Here is a 20,967-nt window from a genome sequence, read left to right as displayed (position 1 = left end):
TATTTGAGTCCATTATATAGACTGCATTAATACTTAGATGAAACACTTAAGGACTAGTCATAATACTTATCACCTGTTCAAAGTTTGCTAAATGCTTTCCTCACATGCCCACCTCATCCTCAAGGCAGCTGTAAGAGGGAAGTTCTGTTACCATTCATGATGAAACTGAGCACAGGTAATTACTTGTCCACAGTCCAAAAGTCTGCACTCGGTCTATGGGTTTCCCCGTGAGTTGTGCTGCTTTCAATCTTGATAAATTCTGGTAAATTGATTGGATTACATAGTCTTCCCTGACAGTCTAATCACTATTGCTTTAATCATTAAAAAAAAAAAGGATAATTGGGCACCTTCTATGTGCCAAGTTCCCACTCAAGGGTTTACTTACTAGTGGGGGAGAAAACCAAGCAGTGCCAGGAAGTCTGTGCTGAGCGGGAGCAAAGGAGTGGGAAGAGAGTGCCTAGAGCGGAATTACCAGGGGTGACCTTGAAGAGGGGTCTGGGGTGAGGATGCCTCCTTTCTGCAGCAGTTTGGAAGCTGTTTTTCTCCTCCACATGGACTGTCGAGCAGGTGTCACGGAAGTGAGCAAACGAATTAGTAGCATAGAGAGGAAGGAACTTGATCCTTCCTAGTTGTGCCAGCAGCGGGAGCTCTGCTCCAGGACGCCGGCTTTTCATTTAAACCACCGAGTGAGGACGGACCTTACTTCCCTGCTCCACATTTGATGTTCTGTAGCAAGGGAGTTGCAACGCCCCCATCTCTGTTAGCTCCGTGCGCGTGCGTAAAGTATTCCTTGCTCTGCAGTCTCCTCCTCCGGGTGTTTTGCGCGCTTCTCCAGCAGCAAAGCCCAGCTAACGCGGCACTCGTTGGAAGAGCGGCGGCTTCGTGGCTCGCCCTCAACCAGCACATCCTGAAGTCCCGCCCCGCTCCTCAGGTTGCGTCGTGGCGCTCCGCTCCGCACCTTGATATCTGGCCCCACCCACGGGCGCCCCGCCCAGCCTACGGTGCACGGTCCCCTATCAGTCCCGGCCCGACCCACTCCGCTGACTCGTGTCCACACACCCCTGCTCACTCGCAGTCCCGCCCCTCCCCGCACATGCTTCCGCTCGGCCTCCTAAGGGCCCGTCTACTCATCCCGAGACACCGCCGCGCCCTTTCGCCCTGCCCACAGTCTCCCGGCGACTCCCAGCATGTCCAGCACTTGGCCCAGAGCCGCTTCACCGGTTCCCCTAACGCGTCTGCCAGCCTCACGTCGCCTCAAGGCCTCAAGGCCTCAAGGCCTCAAGGCCATCGCTCCGCCCTGAGTGGCAACGCTCCACGTCTTCCTTGGCAACGTCGGCCAGCCACGCCCTAGTCTACATCAGTTCAGTTCAGTCGCTCAGTCTTGTCCGATTCTTCGCGACCCCATGAATTGCAGCACCCCAGGCCTCCTTGTCCATCACCAACTCCCCGAGTTCACTCAAACTCACGTCCATCGAGTCAGTGATGCCATCCAGCCATCTCATCCCTTCTCCTGCCCCCAATCCCTCCCAGCATCAGAGTCTTTTCCAATGAGTCAGATCTTCGCATGAGGTGGCCAAAGTTTCAGCTTTAGCATCATTCCCTCCAAAGCAATCCCAGGGCTGATCTCCTTCAGAATGGACTGGTTGGATCTCCTTGCAGTCCAAGGGATTCTCAAGAGTCTTCTCCAAGACCACAGTTTAAAAGCATCAATTCTTCGGCGCTCAGCTTTCTTCACAGTCCAACTCTCACATCCATACCTGACTACTGGAAAAACCATAGCCTTGACTAGACGGACCTTTGTTGACAAAGTAATGTCTCTGCTTTTGAATATGCTATCTACATAGCCCCGCCCTATACATCGCCCCGTCTCGCTTCGCCCCGCCCCATGTCTCCCCGTCAATTTCGCTCCACGACACGTCACAGTTAACGTCACTGCGTCCAGCGTCTCTCGCCAGAGTGTCTCCTTGGTAATGTTGCCCGCCCATACACACGTCTGTCAACGTATCCCATCCCACATGTCGCCCTGCCCCGCGTCGCTCGCCTGAGTGTCTCCTTGGCAACGTCACCCCGCCCATGCCAAATCACGTCAGCGCGTAGCACCGCCCCACACGTTGCACCGCGTCTCCTTGGCAACGACGTTCCGCCCACGCGCCGTTAACGTAGTTCCGTCCCCACGTCGCCCCGTCCCGTGTCGCTCCGCCCCACGCCTCCTTGGCAACGACGCCCCGCCGACTCCTCGTCAATATAGCCCCGCCTACATTTTTCTCCGCCCCGAGCGCTCCTCTCCCCGTCTCCTTGGCAACATTACCCCGCCCACACCCACGCCCCTGTCAAAGTATCCTACCCCGCACACCGCACCGTTTAGCGTCGCTCCGGTTTACGTCTCCCTAGTAACGTCACCCTGCCTCTGCCGCGCAAGCGTAGCCCTGCCCCACACGTCGCCCCGCCCCGCTTCCCTCCGCTCTACGTCTCCTTGGTAACGTTGCCCCGCCCACGCCTTGGTCTCAGCCCCGCCGCGTTTGTCTTCCTGCCCACCTCTCCCCGCAAAGGTCGCCCAGTCTGTCTTTGCCCCTCCCCACGTCTCCTCGTCACCGTCGCCCTGCCTTGCGTCGCCATTTGTCCGCAGTCGCTGAGCAAACATGTGGGCCGCTCTCAGGGGGCGGCCGAGGCTCCACTTGGGGCTCCTGAGCGGTGCCCGAGGTCTGCACAGCTCGCCTGTGTCCTGTGGCAAGAACCTGCTCAAGAAATTTGCTTCGAAAACCAAGTAATGTTCCCGAGTGGGGTGGAGGTTGTTGGGGCGGTGGCCCGGCGTTGGGGTCCTCAAGGGTGAGGGCTCCGCCTGGGCGCTAGCTGGCGCCCGAGCGCGCAGCCAAGTCTGAGCGCAGTCTCCGCGTGTGAAAGCCCACCCGTCACAGCTACCGTTTGCGGTTTTTCCTCCCTGCCTTTTTTCTGTACTTTCATACAGTTGTGATGATTTTAAGTCTGCTATAAGCAAAGTGAACTTTTAAAGCAAAGTGATGTTTACATTCCACCGTGGGTCCGAGGTTCCAAATCCCCGGATTCAACCAACCTTGGATTGAAAATATTCAGAAGAAATTCCACGAAGTTTTAAAAAACACAACCTGAGCTTTCCTTGCTGGCAACTGTTTTGGTAGCATTTACATGATATTAGGTATGGTAAGTTGGAGAAGGCAATGGCACCCCACTCCAGTACTCTTGCCTGGAAAATCCCATGGACGGAGGAGCCTGGTAGGCGGCAGTCCATGGGGTCGCTAAGAGTCGGACACGACTGAGCGACTTCACTTTCACTTTCCACTTTCATGCATTGGAGAAGGAAATGGCAGCCCACTCCAGTGTTCTTGCCTGGAGAGTCCCAGGGACGGGGGAGCCTGGTGGGCTGCCGTCTCGGGGGTCGCACAGGGTCGGACATGACTGAAGCGACTAAGCAGCAGCAGCAGGTTACTTACCATACCTCTCCAACTGTTGGTGCTTGATGACCTCCACAGTTTGAGGAGCACTGGTTAGATATTTGTAGAATGCCTCTCTGTTGGTCCTGGTGTGATGTTTTTCTCTTGATTATACTGGGGTTTTGGTTTGGGGGGAAGACGATACATGTGAAGTGACGTTTTCATCACATCATCACACCATATGAACACATACATGGTATCAACATGGTTTATCCCTGTTGATGTTGGTCTTGATCACTGACTGGGGTCCTTTGTGTCTGTCAGGTTTATCCACTGTAAAGTTACCTCCCCCGCTCTGATTCCATACAGTCATCTTTTCAGGGAAGTCACTGTATGCCGCTCACACCTAAGGAGTAGTGTGATTTAGGTTCATGAATTATTGAGACTCTTGATAGAACATGTGTCTCTTTTTCTCCATTTCTTAATTCCTGTCAGTATGCACCCATAGGTTAGAACCCATTACTACTTCATTTTGCTCCAGTTGCTCCAGCTTTGGACCATTGGTAGCTCTTCAGGTGGCTCCTATGTTCCTTTGACATGCCTCATTGTTAGGGGTTTTGAAGTAGTTTTTATTTTATTTATTTATTGGTTGTACTGGGTCTTTGTTGCTGCCTGCAGGCTTTCTCTAGCTGTGGGGAGAGGGGGCTACTCTCTAGCTGTGGTGAGCAGATTCTCATTGCAGGCTCTAGGACGTGTGGGCTCAGTAGCTTAGTTGCTTTGTGGCATGTGGGATCTTCCAGGATCAGGGATCAAACACGTGTCCCTTGTGTTGGCAGGCGGCTTCTTAACCAGTAGACCACCAGGGAAACCCTTGAAGAAGTTTTTACATTTAAAGAAATTTATTAGCTCTTCTTCACTTTATGGCGCTACAGAATGCCTCAGTGCTAGAACCAGCCACTTCCTCCGAGGAGCTCTGTCTGGTTCCTTCACTGGACACTGGCATCAGAACCATGATCTGGAGCTGAGTATGTCATTGCTCCTGGGGTATTTGTCTTTTATACCCTTTCAGCTGACAAAGTGAAAACAATACATGTTCAGGTTAAGCCAAGGGTATATGCTTATCTATAAATGTTTCTCCATGTCACCACCTGTAGCTGTAAAAAGTGGAACTTGAGTTCCTGCTGACCTCCATCTCTTATCTGCTGGTGCCCGGATGGTCCTCACCCCCCTCCCTTGATTGTCTGCAGCAGTCAGGAGCCTGGCTCTCCCATCTGCCTTCTGCTGACCTAGCTGTTGATGTGTGACCGTGTCAGTTGTTAACCAGATCCCAGGCAGCAGCTTTGTTGAGTAGGACAGTGCTGTCATGCATGTGGTAGGTGTGTTTTTAAGATCCCCTTTCTCCATCTTTGGGACTAGAAGCAGACTTTAGGTAAAACCTTGAGCTGAATTAAAACTGCCTCCTGTCTCTCCCCGAAAACCCATGCTGCTGTCAGGTGGATAACTAAATCTTTTAGAACCTCAGGAACTTAATCTGTATGTTCAGGCTTAGCCCTTTAGAAACAGCTATGATATCATAACCTGCGGTTAGCATTTGTAACTGTTTCTTACCCAATTTGCCATTGTATCCAGCAGAGTTCTCACTTTCTCCCACAGGAAGAAGTTCTGGTATGAAGGTCCTTCCTTGGGCTCTCACTTGGTAAGTAGGAGGAGCAGTGACAAGCACTTTGGGATCTCGGAGGGCAGGAGGCCCTGCCCTGGGCTGCACTCCAGCCTGTGGTCTGTCCGCATCAGTACTGGAGGGGTGAGCCTGCATACACTGCTAACGTGGGGATTTGACCTTTAAAAAAATGACACCACAGTTTTCCAGAATGTCGTATCTGTTATCAGATTCTAACATGGTGACGTCCGTTCAGGTTGTGTGTGTGTAACACAGATATGTATAGGTATGCAAGCACTCCTTGTGTTGCGTTTCCCACATACTGTGATTTTTAGGGATTGAGGTCTGTAGTAGCCCTGCTTTGGCAAGTCAGTGTCAGCGTGTTTTAGCAATAAAGTGTTTTCGGTTAAGGCATGTATGTTGTCTTTAGATATACTGTTATTGCACACTTAATAGACTACACTGTAGTGCAGACATAACTTATATGCATCAGGAATCCATAGAATTTGTGTGACTCACTGTATTGTGATATCTGCTTTATTGTAATAGTCTGGAAGGAACCTGCAGTATCTCTGAAATACATTGTATGTGTATCATGGAAGTGTATGTAATGAATGGTTCCTTTTAGAAAAAAATACACTCTGTATACTAAAAACCCCTGGTGGCTCAGATGGTAAAGCGTCTGTCTACGATGTGGGATACCTGGGTTCGATCCCTGGGTTGGGAAGATCCCTTGGAGAAGGAAATGGCAATCCACTCCAGTACTATTGCCTGGAAAATCCCATGGACAGAGGAGCCTGGTAGGCTACAGTCCATGGGGTCGCAAAGAGTTGGACACGACTGAGCGACTTCATGCTCACATTCACATTCACTGAGTACACTAAAGCCTTAGGCTGTGTGGATCACAACAAACTGAAAAATTCTTAAAGAGATGGGACCACCTTACCTGCCTCCTGAGAAATCTGCATGCACATCAAGAAGCACCAGTTAGAACCGGACATGGAATAACAAACTCGTTCCAAATTGGGAAAGGAGTACATCAAGGCTGTATATTGTCATCTTGCTTATTTACCTTATATGCAGAGTACATCGTGTGAAATGCCAGGCTGGATGAAGCACAAGCTGGAATCAAGATTTCTAGGAGAAATATCAATAACCTCAGATATGCAGATGACACCACCCTTATGGCAGAAAGCAAAGAGGAACTAAAGAGCCTCTTGATGAAAGTGAAAGAAGAGAGTGAAAAAGCTGGCTTAAAGCTCAACATTCAAAAAAAGATCACGGCAGCTGGTTCCATCACTTCATGGCAAATAGATGGGGAAACAAAGGAAACAGTGGCAGACTTTATTTTCTTGGGCTCCAAAATCACTGCAGATGGTGACTGCAGCCATGAAATTAAAAGACACTTACTCCTTGGAAGAAAAGCTATGACAAACCTAGATAGCATATTAAAAAGCAGAGACATTACTTTGCCAACAAAGGTTGGTCTAGTCAAAGCTATGGTTTTTCCCATAGTCGTGTATGGATGTGAGAGTTGGACTATAAAGAAAGCTGAGGGGCAAAGAATTGATGCTTTTGAACTGTGGTGTTGGAGAAGACTCTTGAGTCCCTTGGACTGCAAGGAGATTAAACCAGTCCATCCTAAAGGAAATCAGTCCTAAGTATTAATTGAAAGGACTGAAGCTGATGCTCCAGTACTTTAGCCACGTGATGTGAAGAACTGACTCATTGGAAAAGATCCTGATCCTCGGAAAGACTGAAGGCAGGAGGAGAAGGGGACGAGAGGATGAGGTGGTTGGATGGCATCACTGACTCGATGTTTGAGTAAGCTTGAGGAGTTGGTAGTGGACAGGGAAGCTTGGCATGCTGCAGTCCATGGGGGTTGCAGAGTCGGACACAACTGAGCACTGAACTGATACTGGAAACCACTGAATTGTACTTTTTAAGAAGGAGAATTTTATGGTATGTGGGTTACATTTCACTAAGATTTTTTTTGAAAAATATATGTACTTGGCCATACTTTTAATTTTGAAGGGATGCTAGGTAAAATCTAGACGGGTCCAGGTCTGTAAAATGAGTATATCCTCATGAAAGCCAAGGAGACTGAGGGTGACCCTTGTTGTCAGTAAGGTTCGCATATAGGTGTCATGTTGGCCTTTGTGTAATGTTGGCCTTTCTTCTTGATGGAGACCCACAAGTCATCCCAGTTGGAGTTCCTGACGAAGAGCACCTCTCGGAGAACCCGGAAGGAAGACCAGGTACGCCTGAGGGCCCTGAACGGTCTCCTCTATAAAGCGCTCACAGACTTGCTGTGCACCCCTGAAGTGAGCCAGGAGTTGTGCGACTTGAACGTGGAGCTCTGCAAGGTAACCATGGGACCTCGCACCCCATCAGGCGCCTCGCGCTTGGGAGAGGCAGGAGGGAGGCTCGGTGTGTGCCTTGAGGTGTCGGGAGGAAGACGTGGGGGACAGGCACAGATAGTGCCTGGCGTTCTGCCTGGGGTGAGGCGGGCCATCAGAGGAAGACCTGGGTCAGGTGAGTGGTGGCCCGTGTGCCTTCCTCTCAGGGTAAGGACGGGGAGCTGGCTCCTGCCATCTTCACCCTCAAGGTGGAGTGGGTTCACCCAGGGAAGGCAGAGGGCACTGAGGCATTTCTGGGGTGGGGCAGGGGCTGGAGTCAGGTCAGGGCATGCGGGTGGCGAGGGCCTGGGGCCCTGGCACTGGCGCTGGTGCTGGGGGCGAAGCCAGGACTGCCCCTGGGTTAGTGCCTATCTCCTGACACCCTCTGTCCACGAGAGCCCAGGTGAACTGACAGTGATCTGGGGCGGGGGTCGGGGGCTCAGGTCTCTCTGACTTCAGATTTCTCTGCCTGCCGTGTCTTCTGGAGGGCGACCCTCTCCGAAGCTCAGAACGCACACACAGAGGCCGTCCTGCGGAGGAGCGCTGCGCACATGAGGTGAGTCTTCTGCCTGACCCTGCCTGCCGGCCGGTGTGTTCACCACTTTTGCTTTTAAGGAAAATTTTGTAAGTGTTTTCTTGAATTTCAGAGCAGAATTCACATCTTCATATAAGCCACGGGCCAGGTCAGTGGTTCTCTAAGTGCGTCCTGGTTCCCCAGGGACCCCTGAGGTCCTTTGTGGGGGGACGTTCATGAGTTTAGAGCTGTTTTCATGGTGAGGTGTGGTTTTTCTTTCTCGCTGTGTGGACGTTTGCCCTGAGGATGTCCTGGTCGTCACTGTGGCGTCAGCATGTACTCACGGTAATCAACTGCCAGCTTCATTAAGAATGCTGCTGCTGCTGCTAAGTCGCTTCAGTCGTGTCCGACTCTGTGCGACCCCTGAGATGGCAGCCTTGGTGAATAAGCAGAAGTTACTCCCTTTATTAAATCTACGCTTGGGCACATCTTTTTGGTGTCTGTGGTGGAAAGTGTGGATGAAGCCCTGGTGGTTGTCTTGGAAAAATATTGTGGTTGCTGATTGTGACCCAGAATACACATTTTTCACTTGGAAGAACAAGTGAACCAACTATGGTTATTAAGATGTAGGTATTTGATAGACATTTTCTCCAAAGTGAGTAAAGTAAACCTGTCACTTCAAGAAAACAACTGACCATATTTGACCAGTGATAAAATGCAAGCTTTCAGTGAAAATGAGAATTTTAGAAAGCCTGTACCCACATCCGTGAGTTTGACAGCTTTGCAGTTCATAAGACCCTTTTGGTGAGATTGGAGACGATATATTCTAAAGTGCATCATCATTCTGAAAATCTGTGTAACTTGGTAAATCAGTATTTTTGGAAATATACCAATGTATGATGTTACAAAATCACCAATGGGGAAAGGTCAATTCAGAGGGCAGGAGGATCACAGGATTTTAATGTACAGAGAGTGACCTGTCCATCCATCTGGTTTCAGATTCCACATTGCAGCCTTAAATAAACTACTTTTGTTGAGATTCTGTGTAGCATCAGAGAACGTCGACACCTTTCTGAAGGGCTGTTCACATACTCTTCCTTTTTCAGTTTCTGATCCGTGAGCTTAAATTTCCCTCTTCTTTTTTAAGCAAAATAGTAGGACAGATTGAATGCAGATACAGAGGTGAGGATCTAGCTGACTTGCATTACGCTGGGTTTTAAAGAAATCTGGAGCCAGGCAAGCAGTGTCACTTTTCTTAACCGCATTTAAAATACAGCTGTTACTTTAAATGAATTAGTGAAGACATATTTTTACATTTTTCAGCTTCACTTTCTAACGTGTTAAGTATTGATTGATGTAACCCACATGAACAAAAGGTCTTTGGTGTCCTCAGTAATTGTTAAGAGTATAAAGGGGGTTCTGAGACCAAAAATTGTGAGAACCACTGAGCTGGGTGGTAGGAAAAAAATTACTCAGTTTTCTCCTCAGTCTTTAAAATGTGGAAAACCTCAGAACTGGGCTTTCTCCTCCCTTCTTCTCTCCTTTCTCCCTGGGCCTCCTGCCTCCACTGTACTTTCATTTTGCTTCTTAAAGTTTTTATTTATTTTTGGCTGCTCTGGGTCTTCGATGCTGCACACTGGCTTTCTGCAGTCGTGGGGAGCGGGGCCGACTCTCTCGTCGCAGAGCACGGGCTCCGGAGCACAGGCTCCGTAGTTGGGGCTCAGGGGCTCAGTTGCCCCATGGGGTGTGGGCTCTTCCTGGACCAGGGATTGAACCTGCGTCCCCGGGTTCTTGACCCCTGGATCCCAAGGAAGCCCCATGCTTCCTTTTTAGAAGATGAGGGGATAGATGCTGAGAGCAGGGTCCTGCGGGTCTGGTGTTCTCCTGTGTGCTTGCTTCAGCCACTGTGCATCCCTCACAGTGCCGTGGTCTCTGAAGCCGGACATCATCAAAAAGTGGTCAGTCACTCTCAGTTTTTACATTTCACAGAAAGAAGAAAACAAGAGATTCCCAACAAGTGTTGAGATAACAGCATCGTTTTCTGATTAGCTTTTAGGTAATCAGAAAAGTGGGGCTTCCCTGGTGGCTCAGTGGTAAAGAATCACCTGCAATGCAGGAGACACAGGGTCGATCCCTGAGTCGGGAAGATCCCCTGGAGGAGGGCATGGCAACCCACTCCAGTGTTCTTGCCTGGAGAATCCCATGGACAGAGGAGCCTGGTGGGCTACAGTCCATGGGGTTGCACAGAGTCGGACACGACTGAAGCGACTAAGAAGCAGCAGCAATCAGAAAAGTCAGTTGAACAGAACGTTTCCCACCTCTTTGGATTGCCAGGCTTTAGTGTGAAGGTCTCCGCGTGACTGTACCAGCTCTGTCGCTGAGCAGCTGTGCCTGCGTGTCCCAGAGTGTTTTCTGTGTCTGGCGTCTGGTGGTGGTGGGCTGGCGGCCACCCTTCTGTGGCGCTGCTGCTGGTGCCCATGAATGGAGGGACAGGACGCTGGTGGTGATGCCCGGAAGGCCATTCCAAGTTCATGTCAGACTTGATCTCAAAAGTTGCATTTAGAGAATTAAAAACAGTTGTGATGATGCATTTTATACCCCTGTTGAGACGTGGCCATTGGCTAAGGAAGACTTTTCATCTTTGAATACTGTGATGAACAAAACTCAGGTCTCACCTCTTTGTGAGATGACATATCTGTTTCTGGCACCCCTCCACCAGATGTCACCTCAACTGCTCCAACCTTATTTTCTCTCCAGGCATCTTCTGATGTCGCAGCAGACCCTGAGGAACGTGCCTCCCATAGTGTTTGTTCAGGACAAAAAATACGCAGCTGTGATGGAGGTAAGGCTTTGGCATAATTGCCTCTTGACTGTGTCAACTTCTGTATGCGTAAGGCTTTACGCATTGTTTCCTAGTTGTTTTCCTTGCTTTAAGTACAGGTTTTAAAGGTTAAAAACCTGTTAACATACATGCATTTTTCATCTGGTGGTAGTTCCTTGGTTATTAAGGTGTCTTACACCTTCACAGGTTCACTGAGGAAGCCAGCAGCACTGCAGGAGGATTCGGCGGCGTGTTCACTGTGAGACTAGGTAGTGCGTAGGTCCACAGGAAAAAAGACCCAGTTGTACATTGTTGTCTCTCATTGTTCATCATACAACCTATACTGGAAACACTATTTGGATAATAGCCTCGTGGGTGTGTGGTTTCCTCGCTAGAAGGGGAGCAGGAGTGAAGGTGCAGAGCCGCTTGTCAGCCCAGGTGGGGTTTGGGCTGTGGTGTGCAGACCCCAGCAGGAGTCCCCGTGCAGGGCTGCGGGAGCCCAGCCTGTCCCGGAGGGTGGGCTCCCTGTTCTCACTGAACTGTTACTCGTCCCACTCTCTGTGGAGGAACATTTCATGGCTGCAAGGTGCTCCCTGGCTATGTGGGTTCCTTTTCAGAAAAGTCACTGGAGGGGAGGGTATATGCTCCCACCTGTATGCTTGTGTGTCTCTAGGGGGGCCTTTGTGCACTTCAGGCCTGTCTGTCCTACCACACATGCCCAAGGGAAGTGCTGAAGGGTCGGACACGAGCCATATGGTGATGGTGGGTCCTGCACATGGACCCACCAAGGGAAGGTCAGGCCATGGCTGGCCGCATCGTCCCGCACTCTGTCTCACTGTAGTTAGGAGTAAAGGCTGGACCAGAGTGGGTTTCTGATTTGGGTAGGTGATCGTCAAGGGCATGGTCACTGCTTCCCCTGGCTAAGTCAGAGCAGAGTTTTTCAGACTCTGTACATTTTTAAGATTTAAAATCATCCATTGGTAAGCAGCTTGGATAGGCACAGAAATTTGCAATTAGTTCTGGATGAAACTTGGAGTCTTCTGTCTGTCTAATATTGGTTGCAACAAAAGTCGCAAGTAGTTGCTACTGCTCCAGTTTGAACAGCTTACTTTGCGTTCTCAGGATAGAATGCAGTCTTCAGGTCACAGGTCTGGATGTTTGAAAGAGGCTGAGTAATCAGCTGTGTCCAAACTGAAACCTAGGTAGTTCAGCAAAACTACTGGTACTGCCAGTGCTCACACTCAGGGGTGCCCAGCACTGGTGGTTCTGCCAGTGCTCACACTCAGGGGTGCTCAGCACCAGTGGTCCTACCAGTGCCAACTCTCAGGGGTGCTCTCCATGGGATTCTCCAGGCAAGAACACTGGAGTGGGTTGCCATGCTCTCCTCCAGGGGATCTTCCCAACCCAGGGATCCACCCGGTGTCTCCTGCATTGCAGGTGACTCTTTACCACTGAGCCACCAAGGAAGCCCCACTTTGCTGATTACCTAAAAGCTAATGATGGTCCTGCCAGTGCTCACACTCAGGGGTGCTCATTGCTGGTGGTAGTACCAGTGTGCACACTCAGGTGCTCAGCACATTGGCCATCAGGAATGTGAGTTAACTCCCAGTTTTAACTCGAGGAGGCCTGTTTGTCCTCGATGTAGTATCGTCCTGTTCCTGGGTTTTCTGTGGACTGACTCGTGTCTGGTTCTGCCTCTTCTCACCTTGTGGTTTTAACAGCGTCACTTGTTGGTGATGACTTCATGTGGATGTCGGGACCTGGTTGTGGGTCCGGCTGGCTGGGCTCGCACTGAGGTGGGAGGTCAGGCCTCAGTGCCCAGCCTGGGTGGGAGCACCTGGCAGCATCAAAGCAGGCAGGCGAAGGTGGGGGGCCTTGCTGGGCCCTGCTGAGCAGCAGAGTACATCTCCAGCCTTCGCCCCTCCCACCCCGCAGAGCTGGAGTCAAATGCTGGGCTTTGTGACTCCCACATAGCCACGCTGGGGGCTTCTTTCCCTCAAGCAAATTCTGTGGCAAAATTGAAGCATTTTACAGAACCTCATTAGAAACCAGTAAGTGTCAGGAATTCAACTAATATTTAACTGGTTCCTTTGTAAATTTGACTAACATTTACACGCTTTAAGTACAGTCTTTTGAGAAGACTCGGTTCATTATCAGAACAAGTGTAACTAAGATCGTGGGCATGGGCAACATCAGGGAGGGAGCCCTGTCACGCAGCCGGGCCCTGAGGTGGCCGTGGCTCTGGGCAGCCTGACACTTGAAGTCCGTGGGCGCCCCGCTCCGCAGGCAGTGGAGAAGCACAGTTCTCCGCTAACCCACTGTCTGTTCTGTTTCAGGTTGATCGGCTGCTGGCAATTGCTGATTTTGGACCCCGGGGTGAAAAAGAAGACTTTGTGCAAAGTGACTTCAGGTGGTAACATGTGGACGTGTGTTTCTGATGTGGGCACACACAGCTATGGATGTACTGGGTTCCACAACTGCTGTATAGTGCTGCCCACCCCCAGCCCAGTGTAGGGGGGTGGGCCCTGGTTTATGCCCTAGGGTCTTGGCCTGAGGCCCAACCCAGGGTTGGCCCATGGCAGGCCACAGTGGCAGCCTGGCCCATTACCCAGCAACTCGGGGAGACTGTCAGGAGGGCCTCCGGGCCCACTGGAAGTGCTGGGGCCTGCACGCTGAGTGCTAGTGGTTGCAGCTCATCCTCTCTGTTCCCTCGTGCATTTATGTCGAGTGCCTGCTCCCAGTAGGCCTGTTCTAACGCTTAGGGAATGCTGTGAACGAATGGCAGTGTCTTTGGAGCCTGCGTTTTGCTAGGAAGCAGTGAACATCAGGGTAGGCCTCTGAGAAGGTGACGTGAGGATTCCAGGTGAAACAGCTCCACCTGGTGTCTAGTCTGTGTCCTTAGATCATCTATGTGAGCATCACTTGGGCACTGTCAGGGCCTCAGGGGCCAGGGCCTACAGGAGCCAGCCTGCCAGGGGGTGGGGGGGCAACACTTAGACCCCTGAGCTAGGGCAGAAGCCCCGAGTGGCAGTGAGTCCCCAGTTCCAGCTCAGTGAGGAGCAGACCTGGGCGAGGCAGGTGGAGTGCCTGTGGGTTTGGAGCCCTTCCAGGTCTGAGAGTGAGGGGCGTGCTGTGGCCAGATTGGGGTTTTGAGAGGATTGCTCTGGTTTTGCCCTCAGAATGGACTTGTCTTCTCTTTTGGTTCATCAGGTAACTAAAGACCAGCTCCCCATGATTCTGTTTAACTAGCCTAGTGCACTAGCCATGTTTAAGTGGGGAAGCAATGAAAATACACTTGATGTCAGCCCAGAATGTCTGCCTCAGGAGCTTGGTGGCCTGAGCCACATACAGGCTCCGGGAGTGCTGGTCAAGAAGTGCTGGACTGGAGGCCGCTGGACCAAAGCCTGCTTTGTGCTGGCTCCACAGCTCCACTGCAGACGTGGCAGCGCGGTGTGTGGGCAGGGGCTGATGGAGTGTTTGTATGCCATGTGGTATTTGTGCCTGGTGTGACAACTCCCCTTCTCCCCCAGTGACCCCGAGGCCCTGGACGCGGCTCCGCCAAGTGATACCCTGAGCCCTGCAGCACACTTGAACCTGTGTGGGATTGACCATGAGGCACTCAACAAGCAGATCCTGGAGTACAAGAGGAGGAGAGAGCAAGGGCATGGGAGTGCCAGCCCCCTGTGGCCAGAGCACGTGGCTGACCTGAGGAAGCAGATGAGGAGGAGGAAGGCCAAGCCCCACGTGGACGATGACCTCTCTCCCAAGAACTATCTGCAGGGTGGGGAGTGACAAGCCCCTGGACAATCAAGGGGCCTCCTGAGGAGCGCGCCCCAGGGTACGAGTGGGGCTCCGAGAAGCAGAGCAGGAACTGAGGTGGAGAGAAAGGACCAGAAGGCAGTGGATCGTGACCGGCTCCGGGCACATGCGCACTGCCGATGCCGTCTGCACCCCTTGTACGGTGTTGCAGAGGAGGCCTGTGGGAAGGGTGTAAAACCCTCTTGGTGGATGGCAAGCGGTCAGGCCTCCTTATTTGGGATCCACGTGTGCACGTTTGCTCACGCACTGGTCTCTCCACAGCCCCCAGATCCGTGGCTGCCGTGCTCCCCTGGTCTTCCTGGACGTGCAGACTCGTGGACACTTGAGTCCTGGGATGCACCGGTGGCCTCTGTTCACAGAGGCGCTGCTTTGCCTGCTTCGTTCGCCTCCTACTGTAAACGGCTGTCCTCTCTGCAGTCGGGTTAGCGTCACATTAGTGCCTTTTGATGGAGATGTCAGTCCTGGCCCTGAGTTGCTGATGAGTTGTTCTGAGTGTGAGATTCTGTGCTGTGACTTCCAAAGAGAGTGCGTGTGTTAGATGAGCCTCGTTAGGAAATAACCATCTGAGTCTGACGCAGAGAAAGTGTCCTAAACTTGGGGCGTCTTGACTCACCAGGTGTCAGCCTTGAAGTACTGGAAGTGCTACCAACCCAGTTCAGACGATCGGAGAAGGGTTCCTGTTGAGATACAGCAGAGACGTTTGTAGCGCTGCTTTCAGGGTGTGTGATCCCCCTTCTCATAACATCTCTTGGGTAGGTTGCCCGTATCCCAGCAGCAGTGGCATGGCCTGGATGCTCCGTTCCCTGTCCGCACCTGGGACGAGGGGCAGTGCCCGGCAGGGATGCGGCCCCCGCTGGAGGGCCAGCAAGGGTTCTGGGACACCAGCCAGCCACGTGGGTACCCGCTCTGGGCACATGGCTGTGGGCTGGTGCATGTGGTGCCCTGGAGGGGTGCGGGTACCTGTGTGGTTGTTTCCTTAGGAAGGTGGGTGCTCACACAGACTCTTGTCCAGACCAGAGATGTCCGGAGGGAGGACTGGCCAGTGTGAGGACGTGCACGGGCCCTGCGCTGATGGGCGGTGAGGCGCACGTGGGAGCACCTGCCTTGAAGGACTGTGGGTGCCTCCAGGGTGTTTCTGGTGCTCCCATCTTGCCAGGCTGGAACCAGAGCTCACACACATGCTGTCGGAGGCTGGAGAAATGCCGTCTCAGTTCTACCTGAAAGTTCATGGTGCTGCTGTAGCCTTCGTGTTGAAGGAAAGCTGTGTCTTCTGCTGTAGCTTCTGTTGGGAGGAAGCCCTGCCCTGCAGCAGAGACAGCCCCAAACTGGCCACGACCAGCGGGATGGCAGCAAGCTTCCCTAGACCTTAGGGCACCTTCCCTTTGTAGTCCTCCCATCTTTCACACTCACACACATTCAGACACACACTCAGCACAGTGTCTCAGTGTGAGAACGTGCATGTGCACACACACCTCTACACCTTCCCTTTGTAGTCCTCCCAACTCTCATACAGACTCATACACTCAGACACAGACACAGCACAGTGTCTCAGAGTGAGAGCACAGGCATGCGCACACACACCCCTTCCCTTTGTAGCCCACCCAACTGACACTCAGTGCAGTGTCTCAGTGCAAGGCTCTTGGTAGCCTTCCTGCCTCTGGGCCCTGCTTCCTGAAGCTCTGAGTCTTGGTGAGAGGAATCTTGCTGTTTTCCCTCCTAGAACAGCCGTGTATAGTGTTAGGACTGATTCTGTGCCCCAGGTGCAGAGGGCAGAAGGGAGGTGCTGTCACGTTCCCTGGGGATGGCAGCTCTGGGTGCCCACGGGCTCTCCTCTAGTAGCATCCCAGCAGCAGCTCCACTTCCCTCCCTAGAAAACCAGCTCTGTCTAACCAGGAGCTTCGCTGAACATGCTGTGTGAGCAGCAGCTCTGAGTCAGCCGTTCAGTGTCTCACTTTACCCTCTGAAGTGAATGCAGGTAGTCTCACCAGTGTTTGAAGGCCTCAGAGTTTTCTGTAGCTGAAGGAAAAACTTGCACCCTACACTGTTTCATTTAGCTCTGCATATCGGTCCCCAGTTTTATAGAATGCAGGTCCCTGCTCCATTGTCTTCATTTTCAAACTGACTTATGCATAGCACCTCTCAACATGAACTGTGACATTATTAGATCCAGCTTATTAAAGTAAGCTGCTCTGCGAAGAATATGTATGGAAGGAACTCTGAAATGTTCAATAAAGTCTCTTCACTCAGCCCCAAACATAAAATCCCCTCTGTCTCCACTCTGCAGACGGCCCATACACTGGCTTTGGAGAAGCACTTGATGCGGGTTCTGCAGACATGAGTCAGTGAAGTGCAGTGGAGAGAGGCCCCTGTAGGTGACGTGTGTTCTGGGTGGGTTGGGAGCTGCATAAAGAGCAACCAAACGTCATCACGGTTGGCGTGGTGTTGGCGTTCGTGTTGTGTAGACTGGCGTCTCCATTTCCAGAAGCTGAGCTCCTAATGTCAGTCCCTGCTCAGGCCCACGACTTGCAAACTGGCTTGCGGGCTGGATGCCTGCGTCACACGTTACTGGGACCAAGGAGGCTCGGGAGGAGTCACTGGCCCCATCTGTCTCCCATGCTCAACTACTGGGTCTTCAAAGCAGATTACATCAGATACACGTGAATCTTGGTCACAAAGCCACCAGCAGTGGGGTGTGGGTGTTTTAGTGACCAGAAAAGCAAAAGTGGAGGAAGAACCACTGAGAAGTGAGGAAAATCATTGTGAAATCCTGCCTGAATTCTAGACGTAACTGTCAAAGCCTGGCAGGGCTGTCCATGTAACAGAGCTCATAATAGTATGCTAACTATTCTCCCCCCAAAATGAGGAGAGAACACTTACCAAATTATTCTAGAAGGCCAGTATAACTCCAAAACCAAAGCCACACACACTACAAATAAAAGTGAAATCCAGTATCCTTTATGAACATTGATGTGAAAATCATCAACAGAATACTAACAAACAGGATTCAGCAGCACATCAAGAGGATTAAACACCATGACCAAGTGGGATATATCCCTGAAATGCAGAAGTTCCAACACACGAAAGTCATCAGTGTTACATGCCACATCAACAAAGTGACAGGAAAAACCACATGATCTCAAATGATGCAAAAAAAAAAAAAATTCAACACCTCTCATGAAAAAACACTCAACAAAATAGGAATGGAAAGAGACTGCCTTAGTATAAAATCTATATCAGAAAATCCATAGCAAACAATACCCAGTGGTGAAAGATCGAAAGCTTTTCATCTAAGGTCAGCAGCAAGACAAAGATGCCTGCCTGTTTAAATCGTTTCTTTTCAACATAGTCCTGAAAGTTCAGCCAGAGCAATTAAGCAGGGAAAAGAAAAGACCTACAAGTTAGAGAAAAGTAAATTGTTTGCAGATGATATCGTGTTATACATAGACTATCTTAAAGAAAAGAAAAGCTGTTAGATCTAATAAATGAGCCCTGCAAAGTAGCAAGATTAAGAGTCAGCACACAAAAAGCTGTCACATTTCTATACACGAGCAATGAGTGACCTGAAAGTGATTACAGGGTATTCCCTGACAGTCTAGCGGTTAGGACTCTGCACTTTTGCTGCTGGGGCCTAGGTTCAATCCATGGTTGGAGAACTAAGATCTCACAAGCCATACGGTATGGCAAAAAAAAAAAAAAAAAAAAAAACCCAAGACCTGATATTACAATAATATTTACAATACTGCCAAAAAAGAAATACTTAGGAGTTAAGCATAAATGAGAAAGACCTGTACAATGAAAACTACAAAACATGTTGAAAGAAGTTAACTGATTGGAAGACTTATGAAAACATCAGTATTACTCAAAGCACTCTACAGATCAGTGCAGTCACTGTCAAAATCTTGATTTTTTTTTTTCTCTAGAAATTGTCAAGCTCATACTAAATTTCATAAGGAATCTCAAGGGATTCTGAGCAGCCAGCACAATCCTGGAAAAGGAATTAAACTGGATGACTTTCATTTTCCAGTTAGAAAATTTACTGCAAAAACAACAGTAATCAAAACTGTGTATTGGCTTTAAGACAGACATATAGACTAATGGAATAGAATAGCCCAGAAATGAACCATCACATAAATAGCCAGATGATTTTTGACAAAGGTGCCAAGATCGTTTAGTGGACAAAGGAAACAATGGGAAAAGGGTAGTCTCTGTAAATGATGCCGGGAAAGCTAGATACCACATACAAAAGTGTGAAAGTAGGGGACTTCTCTGGCAGTCCTATGGTTAAGACTCCATACTTCCAATGTGGGGAGCAAGGGTTCAATCCCTGGTCAGGGAACTAAGATCCTGCATACCAAGTGCCATGACCAAAACAGAAAAAACAGTATGAAGTTAGACATTTTGTTGTTCAGTCGCTAAGTCATGTCCAGCTCTTGCAACCCCATGGATTGCAGCACACTAGTCTCCTCTGTCCTCCACTGTTTCCGGAGTTTGCTCAAATTCATATCGAGTCAGTGATGCTATCTAACCATCTCAACCTCTGCCGCTCTTTTCTCCTCCTGCCCTCATTCTTTCCCAGCATCAGGGTCTTTTCTAATGAGTCAGCTCTTTGCATCTGGTACCCAAAGTACTGAGGGTTCAGCATCAGTCCTGGTGAACATTCAGGGTTGATTTCCTTTAGGATCAACTGGTTTGAGCTCCTTGCTGTCCAAGGGACTTTCAAGAATCTAGCACCACAATTTGAAAGCGTCAGTTCTTCAGCTCTCAGGCTTCTTTATGGTCCAACTCTCACATCCTTATTTGACTACTGGAAAAACCGTAGCTTTGACTCTGAACCCTTGTTGGCAAAGTGATGTCTCTGCTCTTTATTATGCTGTCTAGGTTTGTCATAGCTTTCCTTTCAAGGAGCAAATGTCTTAATTTCATGGCTGCAATCACCACAATGATTTTGGAGGCCAAGAAAATAACATCTCTCACTTTTTCCCCTTCTATTTGCCATGAAGTGATGGGACTGGCTGCCATGGTCTTTTTTTTTTTTTTTTTTTTAATGTTGAGTTTTAAGCCAGCCTTTTCACTGTCTTTTTTTTACCCTCATCAAGAGGCTCTTAGTTGCTCTTCACTTGCTGCCAGTAGAGTGTTATCTGCATATCTGAAATTGGTATTTCTCCTGGCAATATTGATTCCAGCTTGTGATTCATCCAGCCTGGCATTTCTCTTGATGTACTCTATGTGTAAGTTAAATAAGCAGGGTAACAATATACAGTCTTGTTGTACCCCTTTCCCAATTTTGAGCTGGTCTATTGTTCCCTGTCCGGTTCTAACTTAATTCTTGACCAGCATATATTTCTCAGGACACAGGTCAGGTGTATCGAAGACCTAAATGTAAGACTTAACAATATAGAGAATTATCTGGCAGTCCAGTGATTGGGACTCCGTGCTTCCACTGTCAAAGGCATGGGTTCAGTCCCTGGTTGAGGAACTAAGATCCCACAAGCCACATAAAGACTTAACACTAAAACTTTTAAAAGAGAACATAGGACTAGAGCTTCAAAACACTCAATTTGGCATTGATTTCTTGGATATGACACAAAAGGCATAGGCAACAAAAGGAAACAGACAAGTTGGACTTTGTGAGAATCTTTTGTGCCAAGACACTATCAATGAAATAAAAAGGCAATCCACAGAATGGGAGAGAATACTTGCAAATCATATGTCTGATGAGGAATTAAAATCTAGAATAGATAATGCTTACAACACAAGTGACAAAACAATTCAAAAACAGGCGAAGGAACTTACGTAGAATTCTCTCCAGAGATGTACAAATGACCAGTAACCATATGAAAAGAATGCTCAACAGCACTAATCATTAGGGACAATGGAAAAACAGGACATGAGGAACAATAAATCAGAACTACAAGATACCAACTCATCCATTAGGATGGCTAGTATTAAAAAAAATTACAAGTGTTGGCGAGGATGTGGAGAAATGTGAACACTTGCGCACTGTTGATGAGAAGGTAAATGGTACAGCCAAAGGCAGCCCGCGGTCCTAACCTCTGCTGCATCCTGCTTATCTGCGGGGCGGAGCCCATCATGGGAAGAGGGAGCCTTCAGCTGGGAACTGCGCATCCTATTACATACCTGACCTACAGATGCCCCGGTGGGCAGGCTATTTTCTGGCTACCTATGGGGTTGTTGCCTTCCTTTTGTCTCTGGGGTCCTTTCCAGCATGCGACAAGAGCGTGTGTCCCGGGGCAGTGAGGCGGGCGCAGTGGAGCAGCAATCCAGGGATGGAAAAAGGCAGGGGGGTGAGAGGGGAGCGGAGGGGCGCAGAAAGGCGCAGGCTTGAAAGC

The 20,967-nt window shown here is 49.9% G+C and overlaps 1 protein-coding gene across 3 annotated transcripts; it reads left to right on the top strand.

Annotated features, from left to right (window-relative positions):
* The first annotated feature begins 2,515 nt into the window (after positions 1 to 2,515).
* Positions 2,516 to 17,042, top strand: RBFA (ribosome binding factor A). 3 transcript variants are annotated; one of them, XR_003508410.1, is made up of 8 exons: positions 2,543 to 2,764; positions 5,061 to 5,103; positions 7,254 to 7,430; positions 7,907 to 8,019; positions 10,735 to 10,819; positions 13,135 to 13,208; positions 14,329 to 15,038; positions 15,234 to 17,042. XR_003508410.1 is itself a non-coding variant. In XM_027525597.1 (7 exons), exons 1-7 carry the CDS (start codon positions 2,640 to 2,642, stop codon positions 14,588 to 14,590), a joined length of 879 nt encoding a protein of 292 aa, XP_027381398.1. In that variant the 5' UTR covers positions 2,516 to 2,639; the 3' UTR covers positions 14,591 to 16,813. The 3 variants fall into 3 exon arrangements, 2 of the variants coding, with proteins under 2 accessions (XP_027381398.1, XP_027381399.1); XM_027525597.1 differs by having other exon boundaries at positions 2,516 to 2,764; positions 14,329 to 16,813; XM_027525598.1 differs by having other exon boundaries at positions 7,254 to 7,322; positions 14,329 to 17,042.
* Positions 17,043 to 20,967: the final 3,925 nt, after the last annotated feature.

This window comes from Bos indicus x Bos taurus, chromosome 24 (genome assembly GCF_003369695.1).
Source record: "Bos indicus x Bos taurus breed Angus x Brahman F1 hybrid chromosome 24, Bos_hybrid_MaternalHap_v2.0, whole genome shotgun sequence".
Classification (NCBI taxonomy): Eukaryota; Metazoa; Chordata; class Mammalia; order Artiodactyla; family Bovidae; genus Bos; species Bos indicus x Bos taurus.
The sequence above is the reverse complement of the archived record's forward strand: the minus strand, read 5'-3'. Positions and strand labels throughout refer to the sequence as shown.

Excerpts from the sequence above, each read along its gene's own strand:
- RBFA (XM_027525597.1), top strand. The coding sequence starts at position 2,640 with ATGTGGGCCGCTCTCAGGGGGCGGCCGAGGCTCCACTTGGGGCTCCTG. Across the intron at positions 5,104-7,253 it reads CTTCCTTGGGCTCTCACTTG|ACCCACAAGTCATCCCAGTT; the intron begins GTAAGTAGGAGG and ends TTCTTGATGGAG. Across the intron at positions 7,431-7,906 it reads TGAACGTGGAGCTCTGCAAG|GTCTCTCTGACTTCAGATTT; the intron begins GTAACCATGGGA and ends TCGGGGGCTCAG.